The sequence below is a fragment of the Penicillium antarcticum genome (assembly GCF_028974205.1).
Source record: "Penicillium antarcticum strain IBT 31339 chromosome Unknown utg000008l_segment0_segment0, whole genome shotgun sequence".
NCBI lineage: Eukaryota > Fungi > Ascomycota > Eurotiomycetes > Eurotiales > Aspergillaceae > Penicillium > Penicillium antarcticum.
Window position 1 is genome coordinate 1,151,740 of NW_026695306.1, and position 19,696 is coordinate 1,171,435.

General features: G+C 51.2%; 9 protein-coding genes across 9 annotated transcripts; 5 read left to right on the forward strand and 4 right to left on the reverse strand.

The window, feature by feature from the left end:
• Positions 1–137: 137 nt before the first annotated feature.
• On the reverse strand, positions 138–3,716 carry ctpA (Cu(2+)-transporting P-type ATPase CCC2; the record flags this gene model as incomplete). The annotated part of the gene is made up of 1 exon (XM_058466032.1): positions 138–3,716. One exon carries the CDS (start codon positions 3,714–3,716, stop codon positions 138–140), a length of 3,579 nt encoding a protein of 1,192 aa, XP_058317360.1.
• An 812-nt stretch (positions 3,717–4,528) lies between these two features.
• On the forward strand, positions 4,529–5,574 carry N7508_007969 (uncharacterized protein; the record flags this gene model as incomplete). Its single annotated transcript, XM_058466033.1, has 2 exons — positions 4,529–4,787; positions 4,910–5,574. 2 exons carry the CDS (start codon positions 4,529–4,531, stop codon positions 5,572–5,574), a joined length of 924 nt encoding a protein of 307 aa, XP_058317361.1.
• Positions 5,575–6,186: 612 nt separating this feature from the next.
• Positions 6,187–7,412, reverse strand: rgsB (uncharacterized protein; the record flags this gene model as incomplete). Its single annotated transcript, XM_058466034.1, has 3 exons — positions 6,187–6,423; positions 6,475–7,204; positions 7,261–7,412. The coding sequence occupies 3 exons, from the start codon at positions 7,410–7,412 to the stop codon at positions 6,187–6,189; spliced, it is 1,119 nt and encodes a 372-aa protein (XP_058317362.1).
• Positions 7,413–8,909: 1,497 nt separating this feature from the next.
• gcnE (histone acetyltransferase GCN5) lies at positions 8,910–10,480 on the reverse strand (the record flags this gene model as incomplete). The annotated part of the gene is made up of 7 exons (XM_058466035.1): positions 8,910–8,930; positions 8,990–9,697; positions 9,749–9,863; positions 9,916–10,124; positions 10,188–10,241; positions 10,299–10,390; positions 10,459–10,480. 7 exons carry the CDS (start codon positions 10,478–10,480, stop codon positions 8,910–8,912), a joined length of 1,221 nt encoding a protein of 406 aa, XP_058317363.1.
• Positions 10,481–10,651: 171 nt separating this feature from the next.
• On the forward strand, positions 10,652–11,049 carry N7508_007972 (OST5 family protein; the record flags this gene model as incomplete). The annotated part of the gene is made up of 4 exons (XM_058466036.1): positions 10,652–10,754; positions 10,805–10,834; positions 10,887–10,941; positions 11,004–11,049. The coding sequence occupies 4 exons, from the start codon at positions 10,652–10,654 to the stop codon at positions 11,047–11,049; spliced, it is 234 nt and encodes a 77-aa protein (XP_058317364.1).
• A 232-nt stretch (positions 11,050–11,281) lies between these two features.
• N7508_007973 (Rad1/Rec1/Rad17 family repair protein) lies at positions 11,282–12,421 on the forward strand (the record flags this gene model as incomplete). The annotated part of the gene is made up of 1 exon (XM_058466037.1): positions 11,282–12,421. The coding sequence occupies one exon, from the start codon at positions 11,282–11,284 to the stop codon at positions 12,419–12,421; it is 1,140 nt and encodes a 379-aa protein (XP_058317365.1).
• Positions 12,422–13,058: 637 nt separating this feature from the next.
• N7508_007974 (rhomboid family protein) lies at positions 13,059–14,221 on the reverse strand (the record flags this gene model as incomplete). Its single annotated transcript, XM_058466038.1, has 2 exons — positions 13,059–13,770; positions 13,830–14,221. 2 exons carry the CDS (start codon positions 14,219–14,221, stop codon positions 13,059–13,061), a joined length of 1,104 nt encoding a protein of 367 aa, XP_058317366.1.
• An 847-nt stretch (positions 14,222–15,068) lies between these two features.
• On the forward strand, positions 15,069–16,963 carry N7508_007975 (WD40 repeat domain-containing protein; the record flags this gene model as incomplete). The annotated part of the gene is made up of 5 exons (XM_058466039.1): positions 15,069–15,118; positions 15,165–15,181; positions 15,232–15,380; positions 15,469–16,890; positions 16,937–16,963. The coding sequence occupies 5 exons, from the start codon at positions 15,069–15,071 to the stop codon at positions 16,961–16,963; spliced, it is 1,665 nt and encodes a 554-aa protein (XP_058317367.1).
• Positions 16,964–17,447: 484 nt separating this feature from the next.
• trpE (anthranilate synthase TRP2) lies at positions 17,448–19,185 on the forward strand (the record flags this gene model as incomplete). Its single annotated transcript, XM_058466040.1, has 4 exons — positions 17,448–17,459; positions 17,532–17,680; positions 17,758–17,831; positions 17,879–19,185. The coding sequence occupies 4 exons, from the start codon at positions 17,448–17,450 to the stop codon at positions 19,183–19,185; spliced, it is 1,542 nt and encodes a 513-aa protein (XP_058317368.1).
• Between the last annotated feature and the right edge of the window lie 511 nt (positions 19,186–19,696).

Sequence of the window (19,696 nt, forward strand, 5' to 3'; positions counted from 1 at the left end):
TATGAAAAAGACCCAAAAGCAAACACCAAAACGTCAATCCAGGAGCGGACCCGAAATGCCAGATGAATGACAAAGTCGTGTTGAATCAAAGCCAGGTTTAAACAAAAGAGTTATGCAAAAGAAGAAGAAATTGAAAATCAAACAGGCTCAACTGTCTGCAGAGGGACGTAGCCCTCATCTTGCCTGATAGTGGTTCTGACACCCTTTCCAGTAACTAGGGACCAGAATGAAGCCGCCAGACCACCGACCCGGCGACGAAAAGAACGTGGACTGTCTGACATAATGACGGCAGGGGACCACCAGCTGCGCTTCCGGGCATGAGTGCCACGACTGATGCCAGCTGCTGGGATTGTACCAGAGGCGATTTCCTTTTCGAGACATTCGGTCGTCATCCATGAGGGACGGCTCCAGAATTTCAAAAGAAGACTGCTGACAACGACGGAGACACTTGATAGGGCCATTGCTGCACCGGCGGCCATGGGTGGAAGCATGAAGCCAGTGAAGGGGAGGAAAAGTCCCATGGCGAATGGAAGACCAATGATGTTGTATAGACAGGCCCACATCAAGTTCAACTTGATGCGCGTGAAGACAGAGCGTGAGAGGGACAGACTGGCTGGTACGGAGAGGAGGTCCTCGGGACGCATTAAGACGATGTCGGCTGCTTCTACGGCTACGTCTGTGCCGGAGGCGAGGGCAATTCCGACGGATGCTGTTGCCAATGCAGGGGAGTCGTTGATGCCGTCGCCGACCATTGCGACGCGCTCGCCTTCTGCTTGGAGGGCGGATACGATGGATCGTTTTTCGGATGGTGAAACGGAGGCGTGGATTGCTGTTTTGGGGATGCCGACAGCAATTGCAATTGCCGTTGCTGTTGAGAGTGTGTCGCCCGTGACCATTGAGGTTGAGATTCCCATGCGGTGCAGAGCTGCCACTGCGGCTGCCGCGGTGTCTTTCACTGTGTCCCGAAGGGAGATGGTGCCAGCATAGCGGTTATCAATTGCGACGTGGATCCGCGTAATGCCGGATCCCGAGCTACTGGGTTTGGGGGCTTCGGTCTCGGGTGTAATTCCAGATGCCACAGAATCAGGGTCTGCATCAGCAGGCACAGGGACATCTTTGGAACGGAGATAGTCCGCGTTGCCCAGGAGGACATTATAGCGAATACGCTCGCCGCTGGATGTAGGTTCGACAGTAGTAGAGATACCCTTGCCAACACAGTTGTCAAAGTCGCCCATGACACCAGGCAATCCACCCTCTCCAGGATGTCCTGATTCTGTTTTGGCCGCAGAGAGGATGGCTCGTCCAATTGGGTGCTCACTGCCAGTCTCTGACAGGCCGACAACGAGCCACCAAAGCTGACGGCGCCAATCGTTCATTGTCCATTGAGGTTCAATCCGGGTGTGAGCTACGCTCATCTTTCCTGTCGTCAAGGTGCCGGTCTTGTCAAAGACAACGTGAGTGACCTTGGTGGCGGCTTCCAAAACAGCACCACCTTTAACAAGAATGCCGTGCTCTGCGCCGACTCCAGTGCCGACCATAACAGCCGTTGGCGTGCTAAGGCCCAAAGCACAGGGGCATGCGAAGACAATCACTGAAATACACAGCTTCAGACAGACCATGACTCGGCCACCACTGCCTTCAACTTCGAAGATCATAGGCGGGTGGGGGAGGACATGGCTTAGGAACATCCAGCCGAAGAACGTGATCAAGCCGAGACCAATAATAGTAGGCACAAAATAGCCAGCAACGATATCAGCCATGCGCTGAATTGGAGCCCGGCTTGTTTGTGCATCCTGCACCAACTTAACAATCTGACTGAGCTGGGTGTCCTTGCCCGCGCGAAGGACTTTGAAGTCAATCGAATTTGTGCCGTTCACAGTTCCAGCAACGACCTGGCTACCAATCTTCTTGTAAATTGGCAGTGCTTCTCCGCTGATCATGCTCTCGTCAACATAGCTCTCGCCCCGAATGACAACTCCATCCGCAGACACTTTGTCACCGGGGTGAAGGATGACAATGTCACCGACTTGAATCAGCTCGGTTGGGATGCACTTCTGATTCACTGTCATATCATCGGCCAAGGCTGGTTCTTCAGAAGCGCCAGCTTTGGGCTTCGAGGACCAGCGCTCAGCCAACTTCTCTGCCGCAATAGGGTCTTCATAAATAGTGGTCATAGATGGAGTCAAAGACATAAGTCGTGACAAGGCAGCGGAAGTTTGACCCTTGGCGCGGTTTTCCAACCACCGTCCCAAAGTGATGAACGTGATCAGCATAGTGCTGGTATCAAACACGGTGCTTGGGCGCTTGTGATCAACACTGCAGAGGGCCATGGTCATAGTGAAACAGCTGTAGAAAAAGGCAGCAGAAGTCCCCAACATAACGAGCACATCCATGGTTGGGGAGCGGTGCTTCAGAGACTTGAAGCTGGTAACATAAAATCGTTTACCAATGCCAAATTGCACTGGTACTGTAAGACAAAGACAAATCAAGTCTCCAAGATAGAGGCCTGGGATAAGTTCAAAGACACCAAAGTCAAGACTTGGCAGATACATGGGGAGGATCATGCTGATGAGGAAAACAGGGACCGCGAAGGACGCTGAGGTGATGAATGCGCGCCTCCACTCTTGAATCTCCTTTGTCTTTGACAGCGACTGCAGTTGCGCGTTCGTATCGTCCGAATCAACCATCAGGGCGTTGTACCCAGCGGTCTCGATCACGTCCACGACGGACCGAATTCCAATGATTGATGGGTCAAAGGAGATCGCTATCCGGGATGTGGACATTTTAATTGATGCTGAGTGGACTCCGGATTTCTGCAGTAAGTTGTCTTCCAAAGCTGAAGCGGAAGCAGCATCCCGTAAGCCATGCAGGCTTAGGCTAATGTGTTGTGTCTTCTTTGACAGAGGCGCCTGCGCCTCTGATGACACGATTGATGCATCAAATCCAGCATTCTCTATTAAATCTGGGATTTTGCTGGCGGGGATAATGGCAGCATCGTGGACAACAACCGCGCGCTCAGCCAGAAGACTGATATTGAACTGGATCACACCATCCACACCGCTTAAGGCACCCTCAACGCTAGATGTGCAAGCGCCGCAGGTCATGCCTCCAACTGCGACAGTCGTGATTAAGAGTCCGGTCTTGTCCTCCGAGTCAACCGGTGTGGATGGCCCTTCAGGTCCAGTTAGGGATGTCTCCAACACACGCGCCCCAAATCCACGATCCTCGATAATCTCTGCGATATGCTCCGGGGTAATGACACCAGCATCATGCTCTACCACAGCGCGCTCAGAAAGCAGGGATACGTCCACCGAGTTGACACCCTTGACGTCTTTCAGCCCGCTTTCCACCGCAGATGTGCATGCGCCGCATGTCATACCTTCAACGGCCAGTTTCGTAACCGAAAATCGCGTAGCCGGGGTATTGGAGACGATATCGGGGTGGGGTTTGGTCTGTTCGTCGGTCGATAAGACTGTCGCATCGAAGCCGCAATCTTCAATCCTCTCGGCGACTTTTACCGGCGATAAGACTGTCGGATCATGTTGCACAGCAGCTCGACCCATTATAAGGCTGACGGAGACATCCTGCACGCATTCAATCCCCTTAAACGCGCCCTCCACTGCAGACGTGCATGCTCCACAAGTCATGCCGTCTATTTTGATAGTCGTCGTGGCCATTGCGGGTCGATCGGACCCGCCTGCGGCTGGGTTTGGCATTTGGACGGTGAAGCGCGAGGCGAACACGGCGAGGTAGGACAGGCTATTGCATGAAGGTTCAATCAGGCTGTGCGATGGAGGGAGGTGATGAGGCACGGATGCTCTCGGATGGCGCAAGACCGATCAGATCATTCCCCGATTAGACAAAGAACGGCAGAGGTTAGAATATAGAGTACACTCTGCCAACAGGCGGCGTCAGGGAGGAGATGTGAAGACAGGAAAAGCAGGCAAGGACGTAAGAAAAGGGCAGTGGATTTGATTACGAGGGGTGTGGATTCCCTGAAGCCACGCGAAAGAATGTCGCCGATTACCCAATCTCATATAGAACTGATAAGATGGCCCTGTTTTCAAAAGGACCAGCAAATTAACGAGGCCGTAGATCAATATTCACGTAATATACAAGGTCCAAGAGAACTTGAAACAGGCTAGTCATGTCAAAAAGAAATGGGTGGTTTCAAGGGTTAGCGGATAATATGTCTACTCGGTGACACTACCACATCAGCTTAGTGCCTGGAGGGGAATGCAGGCGTTTCCTCCTGGACAATTTGAGCGAGGAATGATGCATATGGCAGTCAGCAATAGATTAAGCAATAAAACATTCCCCCAACTAACATTAATCGAATAATAAGAACAGCCAAGACCAAGTAAATATCCGGAGCATCAGATAAAGTGTGTTTGCACTGAGTGCAAACCAGCACAGCTCAATCTCCAACTTAGCTGGAGCATCCGCTCTCCACACTTGATTGCACCTCACCCTTGCAATCTATTCACCTTCGCTGCTCCCCCTGCTCCCGTCCTTTGATCCAAACATCATGGATCAAGTTCATGCACGAGCCCTGGAGGCTCTCCAGCCGTTCGTCCTACTCGCCAAATCAACCAGCGCAAGCTCGCCCCGCTTCATCGCGAATATCATCACAAATGCCACTTCAAGCCCACAAACATATGTCTTCGCCGAGCTGCTCGAACTGCCAGCAGTCCAGGCATTGCGGTCACCAGACACACCAGCCGATTTCCAAGGCCATCTGAAGCTGCTAGAGATATTCGCGTGGGGCACATTGCAAGATTACCAAGGTAAGAACTATACCGATATACCAAAACAAAAAGAAATAACCCGCACCACTCAAACAAGCCCTTCCCCCACCCAATTCCCAAAATCCAAGATCAGATCCAAAGCTAACAACAACACCCAACAGCAACCCCAAACCTCCCACAATTGAACCCAGAACAAACAACCAAACTCCGCCTCCTCTCCCTCCTCTCCCTCTCAACAACAATAAAACCATTAACATACACCTCTTTAAAAACCGCCCTATCAAGCCCAACAACAACAGACCTCGAATCCCTGATAACAACAGCAATCTACGCCTCCCTGATAACAGCCCGCCTCTCACCAGCCAGCAAACCCCCCTTGGTAAATATAACCGCCGTCTCGCCCCTCCGCGACGTGCAACCAACCTCCCTGCCAAGAATGATCTCCACCCTCACAGAATGGGAGTCCCGCTGCGGAGACACTGTGACCGATCTGGAAGCAGAGATCGCCCGCATTAAGAGCGATGCTGCTAAGCGCGCGCAGCAAAAATACACTTACGGGCAGCGGCTTGACAAGTCTCTTGAACGGCGCCAGAATGGGGCTTCCGGGGAAGGCGGTGCTGGTGGTTCTGGGCGGAGGGGGAATAGGGCTAGGTTTGGGGCTGGGCTTGGTGGGAGTAAGAGGGATGCTGATGATATCGATCAGGATGATGGGTTCTTTGAGACTGGTGATGGGGAGGGTTCAAGGATGGAAATTGATGAAGGGGCTGGGGCTGGGGGTCGTGCTGGGAATAGTCGGTCGAAGAGGGTGCTTGGACGGAAGTCTTGAGATAGCCAGGTTTACCCTGTGAAGGACTGGACTGGGACTTGGCTCTAGTTCTTTTCTCCCGCTTTTTCTAGCCGGTCTTATGATTTGCTAGTCATTAGATCACACTAGCGGTTGCAACGGAAATTCATGATACGAAATGACCTGATTATTGATTATGCATTATTACTCTGGTTTTTCCAGTGGCTTCCAAGGTTGTTGACTATGAAAAGGGACAAAGTTCCATTCGTAAAACCCAAAGGGCGCTCGTTGAGAAGGTAAATACAATACAAGTATGGCGAGTTGAAGGGGTATTGTGAGAAGAGAAAAAATCACAGAATGAACAACAGCAGGCAATATGGACAAGACAAGGAAAACTGGATGAGACCGCTGATAAGCGGGTGGATGGAAGAGATCCGGGTCTCCGGAACAGCCTCGATATCGAAGACTGATATTCGAATCAGAGGTCTCTTTCAGAAATGTGCTTCACAGAAGCTGAACCTCATTATCCGGACGTCATGGTTGGAACGCCATCAAAGAGTTATGAAGAGAACCATTGCGAGGATGATGGTCAAAGTCCGCGGCAGGAGATCGTGTTGTTTTTGGGAAGAAATTAAGGCGAGAGTGACGAGGAGTTCACAGGATAGTGCCGGGGACGAGAATGAACAGAATACTTAAGGCCGCAGCTGTCAGGAAGGCGATGAATGCAGTGACGAGGGCGCGCTTGTTGAGGAGCTTTCGAACGTAGGGCTCACGAATCGGGGCCCAGTTCATAAATGTGTATTCACTGTAGCCCAAGAAAGCCATGACGGGGTCAATCTTGTACTGATATGAGACGATGAAGTATGCGGCGACTGCAAATGGAAGGATGATCTGTCTCGAAGTTAGCCACTGTTCTTCTGTACTATAAAATTATCGACATACCCAGCAGCGGATGTTGCGAGGCTTGTTTCGTAGGACAACATAGAAAGCACCCCAGAAACCTCCACCGAAACTGATCAAAGCAAAAGCGAGGCGCAAGATCATACTCAATGGGACGAGGTTCCCGAGAGCCTTTGCCTGCAAGAAGCCTGGGAATGCGTCGCGCTCCATGGCCTGGAAGACGTAGTCCTTAGCCGGGTCGAAAACCTCAGGGTCGTCACGGCCGTCATCTTCAATTAGGTTGATAATCGACGAGACCATTGATTCTGGCAGCATGACCTCTCGCTCAGAACCAGGGAGCAGGTATGTGTACAAGATCTTCTCGGCACTGGCGCGAATATCATTGCGGTCCACGGTGTGACCAGGGGAGTTTTCGTCGTCATTGCGGGTGCCTGAACTGGGTCTGGGCTCTTCATTCGATGAAACTCGGTGTGCTGATCCGTTGGACGATACGCTGCCCTGCTGCGAGTGCGAGGTGTTACCCTCGGAGCGAAGGAATGCAGATAGACGATGGTCGGCGTCTCTCTCCTTCTCATCTCCGCCAAACCCGTGGCGCATACGGGAAGGCCCAGCCTCCGTCAGCGGGATGTCACCCAGGTTCTCGAGGTTGTCTAGCATTGCGGACGATCGTTTACTGTCGGCTCGTTCAATGTCGGGGGTTGCGACCAGGACGGAACGGCGAAGTTCACGGACATAGTGTCGGCACAGTAGCATGTGTTGGGATACATCGAGCCTGATAATTTGGGTAAGAATATGCCACCAGAAGCATAGCGGGTTAATTTCACCTACCAGAAATCCAGATAGTCCACGGAACGCTGCTGGTCCCGCATGTAAATGTAGAACGAGAAGAGGTCGACTGGGGCGAGGGTTCGGCGACTGAGAACCTCAAAAAGAGTCGGGAGGCGATTCCGCGACTCCGCGTCGGCATAGTCGTGAGACATGTTGACAATGTGTAGTGAGTTGAAGATGGTGAAAAGTCCAGCACCGAGAAATCGAAATCAAGAGGGGCGCAATAGGGGGCTGAGATGGCAGGGTCGGGTCGGCGAGTTGACAATATCAAACAAGATCCCAAAAGGCTAGCGTATGAAGGTAAAGGCTGATAGAAGCGAACGACAGGCGATAGGAAACGAAAGGAGGGGTTGGAATGAATTGGATTCCACGTCGCGAGACAAGCAATGGCTGTGGATAGGCGGTATACCCCTGGGGACCCCGGATGGCAGAACAGTGTCGATGACAGCAAACACGAGCAAAACACAAGACTTGACAAAAGACAAGCCCAGCAACGAAATGAAAGACCAAGGCAAGGGTGAAGCAACGAGGATATCCCAGCCATCGGCATTCTTCTGAAACAACAGCGCATAAATGATAATCCGAGATTGGGCTCCACCTGTCAGGGGGAGGATTTAACCTCGTCGTTCAGGTTATTGCGTCATATACTTGTGTAATATCTTGTTTATATAGGGCGAACTGTAGCTTATTGCAAGGTTGAGCTGCTTAATGGTGAGTTCTGTACCTTGGAACATGTTCGTAATGGTCAGCCCCGCAAGATTAGATCTACAGATCTAAAAATAAACCAGTATACATTTAGTTATCAAATGGAATTGTAAAAGACTGAAGAATACATGTGGGCTTACTTCTGTCCTATGAAATCCCCTGACTTATGACAAGCTATTACTGAGCATACGAGGCACTTAGCACCAGAATCCCAAAGTAACGCCATAAACAAGCATTTGACCGAACTATACTTCATCCAATTGAGAGAAACTACATTACCAGCAACGAAAGCATGATAAGAGTAAGATCTTATCATTAAAGCCCAACTTGAGTATGTCACAATACTCACAGACACGAACTACATAGGGACTAGACACGGGGACTAGACACAGTAACTCGTAAACTTATCCAATCCCAAATCACACAACATCCACCGATAGACTACATGCGCCATGAATCGCACTCATCACTAGACTCAACAACCGACGCACATGGGTACTGAGCGTGAGGTGAAAATTGGGAACCATCATCTTCAGGAGAGGAAGTGATGGCTGGAATGAGGAGCAGAACAAAGATGCACAGGACGAAAAATGTAGTTGAGAGTAAGGTGCGTGTCAGCGATTTTTTTTTCACTCGAGACAGCGCCTGATGATGCATGGCAAAGCAGAAGAGGAAAGAGGAAGGTAAAAGATTAGACGAAGATAGCTTGAACACGCGGGACAATTTGTATGCAGCCCAATACTCCAATATCATGCCCTCGCTTACCACCGTGGTCTCAAATCCAATGGTTATTTTGTAAAGATGAAGAGAAACTTACTAGCGTCAGCTATAAGCCAGTGAAGCATATTCCATAGTAATCTATCAACAGGGTATTGCCCAAATATCAACCCCAACGCCATCCCAACAAAGTATAACACCCTCGCTGCATAAATGTATCTTTTCAATCAATGGTTGTCCGCAAGATGCTAGAAGTCGAAGTCAGTATTTGTATTGCGAGGGAGAATCTGTCTTGAGAAACACTCACCGACCACTCGGGAATATTCCGAATCTGAGACCACATAAACTTCTCGAGCTTGTTCGCGCTCTTGGCATATGGCGTAGTCTCATTGTTATAACGGCGACAGTTGTCGAAGATGAGCATGGCATCCTTGATGAAATCCTGTGGAGTCGGATACAGGTCCTTCTCGTGCTTTTCTTCCATTGTTGATAGGTCCATGGGTTCCAGAATCACTTCATAGTAATCTGGCACTTCATCACGATTCACAGGTTGGGTAAATGGCCAAGCCGCACTGTGATTCTGCATGTCGTTCAACAGATGGAGCAACTGATTGTAGTTGGGTCCATGACGGGGTTGACGAGCCATTTCATCCATGTCAGGAGACCATCCAGACTCTTTTATTGCCGGAATGCTAAGGGGATCAATTGGGTGTACGCCGTTCTTCCATTCTTTCGGCGGAGGATGGACAATGTGTGATCGGCTGAAGGCGCGGATCTTAGCTTGTACGGACTCTTTTTGCTTGGTGAGCATACGGCCCATCTCCAGGAAACGTATTTTAGGAAGCATGGTGCACTGCATGAGCGTGCCGCCCTCGTAATCCTTAATGTATCCCATCCAGATTGACCTGTCGAGTGTAATCTCCTTGGTGAAGCCTTGCTTCTTGAAGTATCCAATAGCGTAGTTATCGGCGTAAGTGAGGAAATGCATGATGGGAGAAGTGGCTTTCACGTAGTCCTGGTTCAAATAAATCAGCTGAGATCGCAAGCCGAGACCCGCGAGCCTTACCTTGAGATGGGACATCAAGTGTGCACCATAACCCTTGACTTGTTGATCGGAGGAGATAGCACAGAAGACAATCTCGGCGAACTTGCGAGTGTTGAATGGTCGATATGTGATGCCGCTGAATTGGAGATCAGCACCGTTCCACCAAATGCGCTAGGGCCGAAACATACCCAACAACCTCTAAAGGATGTTTGACAATAGCAATGGACAAATGTGATCGATCATATACAAGCCGAGCAATGTAATCCTTCGGCATCTTCGGTAGTTGTTTCTGGAAGATACACTTCAACCCGGTGAGGACAATGAAGCTGTCGTGGGAGCCATCATTGTTAACAACTCGGAACTCGATATCTCCACGGCGTTCTTCGAGTACAGCGGGCTGCAGGACGTCAGCCATTATCCAAATACACAGATGTAGGCAGAGGCGCAGGGTGGGAAATACCTTTTCGGGGAATGGGACAATGCGGAGGGGTGGTTTCTTAAGAGGGCCATCTTCCTACAAAGGAGCGTGTCAGAACAAGCAATCAATTTCTCCAGGATCTGAGTCGCTTACTACTTTCTCTGGGGAATCTGTGCGCGCTTTCTTGCTGGCCTGCTGCCCAGACTCTGGGGTAGCTACCTCCTCGGAGGCTTTGCGCTTAAAGCCTGGTCCCATCGTCAGTAATTTGTGTGGTTTCACAAGTGAAGACTCGGTAGGTTTGTAATTTGCTCACTTTTGGGCGAGTCTGCGGCCATGGTGGTCTGTTTGGCGGAACTTGCATGTTCGCGATGCTCCAGCATGACATGGGGTACCGGTCGGATTAACTATAATCCCGTTGGGCCAGATCAACACGTCGATCTACACGTCGCAACTTATTCAACCTCACCATTGTTGCTCAGTTGCATTGACTTGATCCTATTGTCCTCATGTCTCTTAACGAAGTCTGGGAGGCAGCCTCCGCTACACCTTTTGCCCCTCTCGTCGACAAGGAGTCCCAGTTCTCCGTCGGCTTCAACTTGCTCCTTATCGGTAAGCTTGGTGGCTTCGCAGCTACGATCGCCTGCTAACCATAATGAAAGCATTGGTTACGACTACTCTCTTTGGTCTGAGTAAGGATCCGTTCACTTTCTGTCATTACTTGAGCTCCCCTGACAAAAATAGACCGGTCTTTCCTCAACATCGCATCACTGGGCATCCCAGCCTCATTAGCATTTGGGTTAGTAATGTGGTTCTGTGACTCTTTTACGAGATCAAGTATACTGACGGGTCCTTGGGTAGCTTTGGAGCTGTGTTCACGATCTGTGCTGTCGGGGTTTACGTCTAAACGGGCACCTTTCCTATCCCCTCAGATGTACCATAAGCGCGGGGTTCAGAAGGACCTGTACTGCTAGAACAAAGCAATCACACATTTTTCCGGCGTTAATGCTTGTCCCGTGTCAATCTCGCAAATTCCGGAATCTGAGTGAGCTGTGGAGCCCGCCCCCGAGCCGCGCAAAGCTCCCCCGAACAACACGCCATTGGACCTTGTCGCATCACATACTTGCCTCTACTACACCATGGAGCCCTTATTCTCTGGCATCTCCAACAACGCCCATCACCTCTACTCACTACTCTCCTGCATTGGCTTCGCGCCCAAAGCCACCGTCCAAATCACCCCCGATGGTCTCCGCTTCTCAGTAGAAGAAGGCCGCGTGATCCAAGGACTAGCCTTCCTGGACAAATCCCTCTTCACAAGCTACACATTCAATGCGCCTTCAGACACAGAAGCAGACACCAATGAATCCTCCCAAAATGTGACCTACCCCCACTTCGCTGTGTCAATCGCAGCCCTCCTCGAAACACTCAAAATCTTCGGCATAAACGAAATCACAGAACCAAATCGCGAAAAAAGTATCACACAGTTCTCAGGCGCCTTCAACGCCCCAGCCCTCCTAATGGACCGCTCCTGCACACTCCAATACGCCCAACACGGCAGCCCACTCAGCATAACAATAACAGAAGCAGGCGTGAAAACAACCTGCGAACTAGTAACCTACGAACCAGAAGAAGACGAATCGGACATCCCCCTCCAACGCGAAGCAATAATAATGAAAATAATCATGCGCTCCGCCTGGCTCCACAACGCAATCGCCGAACTAGACTCCTCCTCGCCAACAATCCTCAAAATATCCGCCTGCGCAAAGTCAGAACCATACTTCGCGCTTTCCGGCGCAGGAGGCCCATTCAGCGAATCAACTGTTGAATTCTCCGTCGACACCCAAAACGAAATAACAAACGGCGGCGGTGGCACTACCCAGAATACCACAGCCCCCTCCCAAAAGATCCTAACAGACGACGGATCCTCACGCGCACGCGCAACACGCGCAAAACTCGCGCCGACTGTCACAGAGACATTCCTCGTATCGCCGCCGAGCTCAATGGGCGAGCGAATCCGGCAGAATTACCGATTCGCACTTGTTCGGAAGGCAGCGCGTGCGATGTCTGTTGCGAATAAGGTTAGTATTCGCGGGGATCGGCAGGGGGTGCTTAGTTTGCAGTTTATGGTTGAGTTGGAAGATGGAAATGGGGGTGTAGGGAGGCCTGTTGGTGCTGGGGTTCGGGGGCCCAGCGGACCTGTTTGTTTTGTTGATTTTCGGTTTGTGCCATTGCTTGATGAGGAGGAGGTTGAGATGTCTTTGGATGCTGCTGTTGAGTAGGTTGTCTAGTGTTGATTAGGTTGTTAGGTAGCTATTGATACGCATTCAGTGAATATGTTTCTCACGATTTCTGAATGCTTGCTCGAAAGGGTCTTCAGAAAAGACTTGGGAGTCAGCTAGCTTGGTAAGGTAAATCAGATATATGCTCCTAATGGAGGAACATTCAAATGAGCTGTATATCTTGAGGAACCAGCTGTGACTCGTGAGGTAAATATATAGATCCCTAGAAGTACTTGTCGGCCACAAGTAAGAACAAAATAGGATATTTAAAGTGTATAAAGGTCGTAGTCAGATTCCACAGCGAGTATATACACAACAAAAGTGGTATAAAGCAAAAAGTCGAATTCAAGGCTGAAAAGCTAAAAAAGAAAAACAAAGCACACGAGACACCACCCATATCCAGGCGACAAAATAGAAGTCGAGTATCCAAAACAAGATCAAGTGGATCATGCACATGCCTCCAAAGGAGGAAACAGAAACAGCATCGGTATCAGTATAGCCATTATAGCCATATCAGCCAAGCCACGAAATGCGAGTGTACATCCCAATCGCCAAATCCCATAATGACCCCATCATCAACATAACGGAACGCCAAAGTCGAAGCACAGAGCGGCCCCCTCCTCAAATATAACTTCATTCATGCATGGTCCGGATTGTAACTCGTTTCACCCAGCATACCCTGACCAGCGGCCGCAACAGGCGCCGAAGCTCCATGCGAAGAAGAACTCGGCTCGCCTAACGGTTGGGGCTGGGGCCGGGCAATAGTAGCAGCCTGCAAACGCTGATCCAGAGCGCGAAGAGCGAGTGTCCGTCTCCGCTCTGCTTCTTCGCGCTTCCCCCTTGAGCCCGCCCCGCCGCGCTGGCTGCTGAGTAGTGTCGGCAGGCCTGCTTCGCCGCGGGCCAGGACCTGCTGGTTTCCTGAGGCGATGTCGTCTTCTGAGAACGGTGTCATGATCCGCATTGCTACTAGCACGGCGTAGATCTGATCTGCAACGAAGGCGATAGGCGGCTGCATGACGTCCGGGAAGAGACACGCAAAGGCGAAGGTCTCGCTGGCGTCGCCTTTGATTCCGCTGCCGTTGGAAGTTCCTGTGAGGTCGGGCTGGCGCTTGTAGAAGCGGAGGTAGGTCCACGATGCTAGGACGCCTAGCCAGGCGAGCACGCCTGCGGTGTCGGTTCCGAAGATGAAGCCGCCGATCGTGTTTAGGAGGAGGAAGAGGGCTGGGAAATGCTTTACGCGCATCTTGACTAGGCCTTTGAAGACGGTGACAGTGTGCTCGGGGACGAGTTGCTTGAAGGCGACGAGGAAGGAGCCTTGGATGGAGACGCCGCCGCAGATTTGGGTCAGGCTTGGAGGTTATTAGTGATCGACCGTTTTGTCTGAGGGTAGATTGTACGAGGGACATACGTTGTACCTGAGGAGCCGCCGATTGCGCCCCATGTTAGGTAGATGGGGACTATCACCACGCAGGGAATTACGGCGATGACGGCGATGAACTTGCTGAACTCGCGCGAACCCCACGCGCGTTCGAGGTATTTGCCGCCATAGAAGATGGTTGCGGCGTTAAGCAAAACTGTGAAGATGTTTTGTTCAACGAATGTCGCTGTTGCGATTGTCCAGGGGTAGTAGAAGACGTAGGAGGGGACGAGGGTCAGGTAGGGTACGAGAGGCGAAGTGGTCGGTGTTCCCCCGGTGGTGTCAATTTGACGCCATCTGGCGATGTTGTAGAGGAGGGAAAGGGTCAGTAAACCGACAAGACAGCTGCGAGTGGCTGGAGGAATGTTGATTCGGAGGGACATGTTGCTCCGAAAGCAAAAGGCTGAAGTTGCCCAGGTGTCCAAGTGTGGGAAGTTTTGCCCAGAGCGGAAGTTGCCATATTTAGCGCGGGAGCTTTCGGCGCCTTGGGGTTCACGCTTCTCTATTGTTTAAAGACCTGATACTTTCCTAGATACATGGACATCCATGTATTGTGCTTTATTACGGACCCTATATAATGACAGATTGTGCAATCCCATCAAGTTAGACACATGATCGAAACGAGGGAGAAGCCCGGAGACATGAGCCATGAGCCACGATCCACCTGTGCAGCTATCTAGACTCGGGTGGATGCAGTGAGGCATGTATATAATATACATGTAAGAGAAAAAAAGAAGAGTTCACACCTACTGTACAGCGTGTGAATGCCCATGTGGAGAACCGTTCGCAGACGGGGACGGGGACGGGCTTACGGGCTTGGACACACGGGGCCTGTGGGATTATAGGCTTGCATTGCACGGAACATGGGGCTCGGGTAAAGAGTTAGTTTCAAGCGAGTAAGGCGTGTCATTTGCCAGAGAACGAAGACTTGTAGTGAGGTTCAAGTGGACGCCACAGGATCCAGTGGCTAGTGCCTGGATCCTTAATCTCAGATCTTCACGTCTTTTCCCTTTTCTCCATTCTCCATTCTCCAATCTTCAATCTCCATTTCCCTTCTTTCTACTGTACTCTCGGATCTCTTCACGTCGACTCAATTTCTCCTTTCTTCATACTCCACTCACTGTCCTCCCCCCCCCTAAGCTTCCTCTCCACTTTGGTTTTCGGCCTGGCAAACAGCTTCCCTTCCCACTCTGGCATGTTCGCGGCACTTGACTGGTCGCACATGTAATCATGGCACAACCTGACCTCACTTCGCATCACGTCAACTACTTAATATGGAGGTAAGTTACTTACATCTTATGCACGTGCTGTACTGATCATCTTCAGATATCTCCAAGAATCAGGTTTGTCCCCTAACCCTGCAGTTCCGACTCCGTCTAACCCAATGCGACAGGCCATGGCGATGCCGCTGTGTCTTTGCAGCGCGCGTGGTATCCTGATCCTCAGACTCTTCCATTTGCACCTTACATCAAGACGCATGCGCTGGTATCGCTAGTCCAAAAGGGTCTGCAGTACCACGAGCTCCAATCCTCACTGGACAAGGTATGTTAAGCTAGCCTACGCGCCAGGGGGCGCAACCTCTGATACATCCCAAAATATCACACATCTAGGTCCTAATCTGAATGTGCAGGAGGGCAATCACATCAACATCTCACCAAATGACTACTTCTTCGGGCCTGAACCCTTTGAAACTGGGTTTGTGGACAGGCGCGATGAGGTCGGCACAGACCAAGCTTCCCCCGGCAAAATTGCGCGCGACCATCCGAATGGGCATGCCGATCCAGGAAAGCAGGCCCGAGAAGACGATTCTATGGATGATGATGCTACTGAAAGCAAACCTAGCAGTCCTAACCTGGATGGGGATGGCGATACCAGTATGGGGGAGATTCCCGAATCCACCTTCACCTTGACAAACGGCGGCAGCGTTGGCGTCCAGATCTCCCCCGCCAAGGCCGCTGATTTGACGCCCGACACCGCCTTGCTGGATGCGGAGGACCACGTGACCCGCGCCCTATGGAGGCCGAGGGACCCGACTATGGTGGTGGCCGCTGGTGACACTTTTTGTGATATGTGGAAGTTATCATCGTCATCGCCCGTGAAGAAGAAGATTGTGGATCACAGGAACAGTAGCACCTGTGTGTCGGCTGTCGGCTGGGATGCTGTTGGTGAGAAGTTGGCTGTCGCAACATGTGCGGAGCAACGGGGCACCATCACCATGTATAATGTCAACGGCGAAGCAGTGGATCTACTGCCTGAATTACCTCGAATGATCACTGGCTTGCATTGGGCTGATTCCAGGTCGCAATTGGTGGTTGTGGCCTCGGACAACCATATCTCGGAACTGGCACTATGGGACGACAGCCGCCGACCTGACGTTTTCCCTCCGCCTCAACATATCGAAAATCCCATCTTTGATCTCGCTTGGTGTGGCCCAACCCAGGTGTTTGCATCTGGCGAGGGTGCAGTATACCAATGCGAAGTGGACACCACCGTCCGCTTGGTCAAGAAATTTGCAGCCAGCGGGCCCAGTGCGGCTTGGGAATTCATTCGTTGTGTTCAGGCAGGCTCTCACTCAGTTGCTATCACCGCATCTGCAACTAGCAATGCGATTTGGATCCCTACCCACGATATTCTAATCCCAGATGCACACCACCAGGCCATCACCGGAATCGAGATTCGCCCTCAACCTCAGGACCAGCGCATTGTTTTTGCTTCTTTCGCTACAGATCACATGGTCAAGGTGTGGCAGATCGATCTCGAGTCAAAGGATTTCTCGTGTCTTCACAAGCTTCGCCTCGGATCCGCTCCTGCTCTTGCGGGATGCTTCTCTCCTGATGGATACGCTTTCAGTGCAGTCGGCAAAGACTCACTCTTCATCTGGAATGTCGAACGTGGAGGCGAGCCAATGGCTACTTGGACTGCAGCTAGTTCAGAGGTGAAAAAAGAGGATGGCATGACCAATGGACAGAATGGTCACACAGAGCCGGTTGGATATCGGGCTCTTTCATGGGATGCGGATGGCAAGCGACTTGCCTATGGCCTTGACAAACAGGTATGTTTCACCCATAGCTTTTACCAGCTGATACTAACTCAAATAGATGGCACTTGTTAATTTGCAACGGTGACGAGCTGGGCTTTGAATCTACAACATAACAATTTACGACTCATGCTCCAACCGACATTCCCGCTTGAAAAGCCTTTCTTTCTTCGAAGACAGACTCTTCGCCTCTTTTTTTCTGTGAACATACATTTTTTTCTTACTTAGAAATGCATAACGGCATGCATTGCTTGGAATAGGGTTGGGTGGGCACGGCGAACATGGGCTGGCGACGGTGGATTCTGTCTATTTTCTTTTCTTTTCTTTTCTGCTCCAGTGGTGATATTTCCCGGAACCAACTTGTTTATTAATCAAGAAAATACCCATTGACTTCAAGTTGATATCCAATAGTCACCTTTGTATTGAATTAAATCTCCCTGGCATACCCGTGATAGCTCCATAGGGCGATAGGCGCATCTCTCCCGGCCCGGCGATATCCCCCACTATGAATCATTTTCCCACCAAACCGATCTTCCCTCTACTCTCTTCTCGTGCAATTTCAACCACAAAAAATGGCACCCTCTGTGAGTATTTGCGCAGATGGTGTATCCTCAGCTGTCACGGATACAATTTGCTAACGCTCACCGATGACTTAGATCGCCACGACCCCGTCGCTCGAGACGGCGCAAGACGTGATCTCGAAATCCAGGAACTCCCAGTTCCCTCCTAACCTCCTCCCTGTTACTGCCTCAATTCCCGCCGATCTTTTGACCCCGACATTGGCATACTTGAAGATTGCAGAGAAGTGAGTCATGGCTCACCGCATAGTCAGAGACAAGGCGGGGCACAGAGGGGAAGAACATGATCGCTGACTCTGCATAGTTCGCGATTGTCATTTTTGTACGAGAGTGCAGCTACCACGGAAACCATTGGACGTTACAGCTTTGTTGGTGCAGGTGGGTGTTTACAGTCTTTGACTCGGCCACATTGCTAACCGTCCCAGACCCCAGAAAAGTCATCAAGACCGGAGAAGGACATGGACCGGCAGCGGATCCCCTCCCCTACCTCGAGGAAGAGCTTTCTCAGTTCCGTGTCGCCTCAGTACCCGGATTGGTCCTCCCGCCATTGACCGCTGGTGCAATCGGATATGTTGGATATGACTGTGTTAGATACTTTGAGCCGAAGACGGCACGGCCGATGAAGGATGTCCTTGGAGTGCCCGAGTCGTTCTTCATGCTCTTTGATACGATTATCGCATTCGACCACTTCTTCCAGGTCGTCAAGGTCATCACCTACGTCCCTATCCCCTCGGTCGATGCCGATCTCGAGGCCTCCTACGCCAAGGGCCACGCCATCATCCAGAAGACAATTGAGACCCTGCTCCAGGACCGCACGCCTCTCCCCCCTCAAGGACCCATCATCCCCAACCAGGAGTACACATCCAATATCGGACAGGAAGGCTATGAGAACCACGTCAACCGACTGAAGCAGCACATCGCCAAGGGCGACATCTTCCAGACCGTGCCCTCCCAGCGCCTATCACGACCCACCTCCCTCCACCCTTACAACCTCTTCCGCCACCTCCGCACCGTCAATCCCTCCCCATACCTGTTCTACATCGACTGCCAAGACTTCCAGCTGGTAGGAGCCAGCCCCGAGCTCCTAGTCAAAGAAGAGCGCGGCCGCATCATCACGCACCCAATCGCAGGAACCGTCAAACGAGGCAAGACCCCAGAAGAAGACACAGCGCTAGCCAACGAACTGCGCAGCAGTCTAAAAGACCGCGCCGAGCACGTCATGCTAGTCGACCTAGCCCGCAACGACGTAAACCGCATCTGCGACCCTATCTCAACCCAAGTCGACCGCCTAATGGTCGTCGAGAAATTCTCCCACGTCCAGCACCTCGTCTCGCAAGTCTCAGGAATTCTCCGTCCAGGAATGACCCGCTTCGACGCCTTCCGCTCCATCTTCCCAGCCGGCACTGTCTCCGGCGCCCCCAAGGTCCGCGCCATGTCTCTGATCGCCGAATTGGAAGGCGAGAAGCGAGGCGTCTACGCCGGTGCTGTTGGTTACTTTGGTTATAACAGCGCCAGCGTTGATGGATCCTCCGAGGAACCCGGTGCCATGGATACTTGTATCGCCCTGCGCACCATGATGGTCAAGGATGGCGTTGCTTACCTCCAGGCTGGTGGTGGTATTGTCTTCGACTCGGATCCCTATGATGAGTATATCGAGACGATTAACAAGCTCGGTGCCAATATTGCTTGCATTAAGGGTGCCGAGGCTAAGTATTTGAGCATGGAGCAGTAGTGCAGTGCAGTAAATTTTTCTGGGGACTTTTTTGGTTTTCAGTTTGGAGATCAATATATCTTGGGGTCATCTCGCCCGGCCTGTCCCTATGATGCTGGGTTATACATATTTTTGAGGCTTTTATTCTTGTTTATTCGCTTCTTTGTTTCGATGTGCCGATGCATAGCAAGGGCATTGCAGCGATGCATGTACCGATGGGCGCTGTTTCGGTTCTTCTATAAATGGCAATGTTTGAATGATAGACGTATTTTATATATGCCTTGTTCACGATTCCTCTATCTCTATGTAGATATCTATTTGGACCTTGCATGGGCACAGAGATCTACTGGTTTTTGGAGCTGTCACAGACTGTGCATATATAATCGTGTGGGATTCAAGCTATTGGCAATGGGCGCATCTGCCTGCCGTCAGAAAGGCCAGGCTCGAGAGCTCGTCTCATCCAGGTAACATTTTCCCGTCCATCTCCAAGGGCAATGTGTGGTGATGTCTTCAGCCACGCCGCAATGGGGTT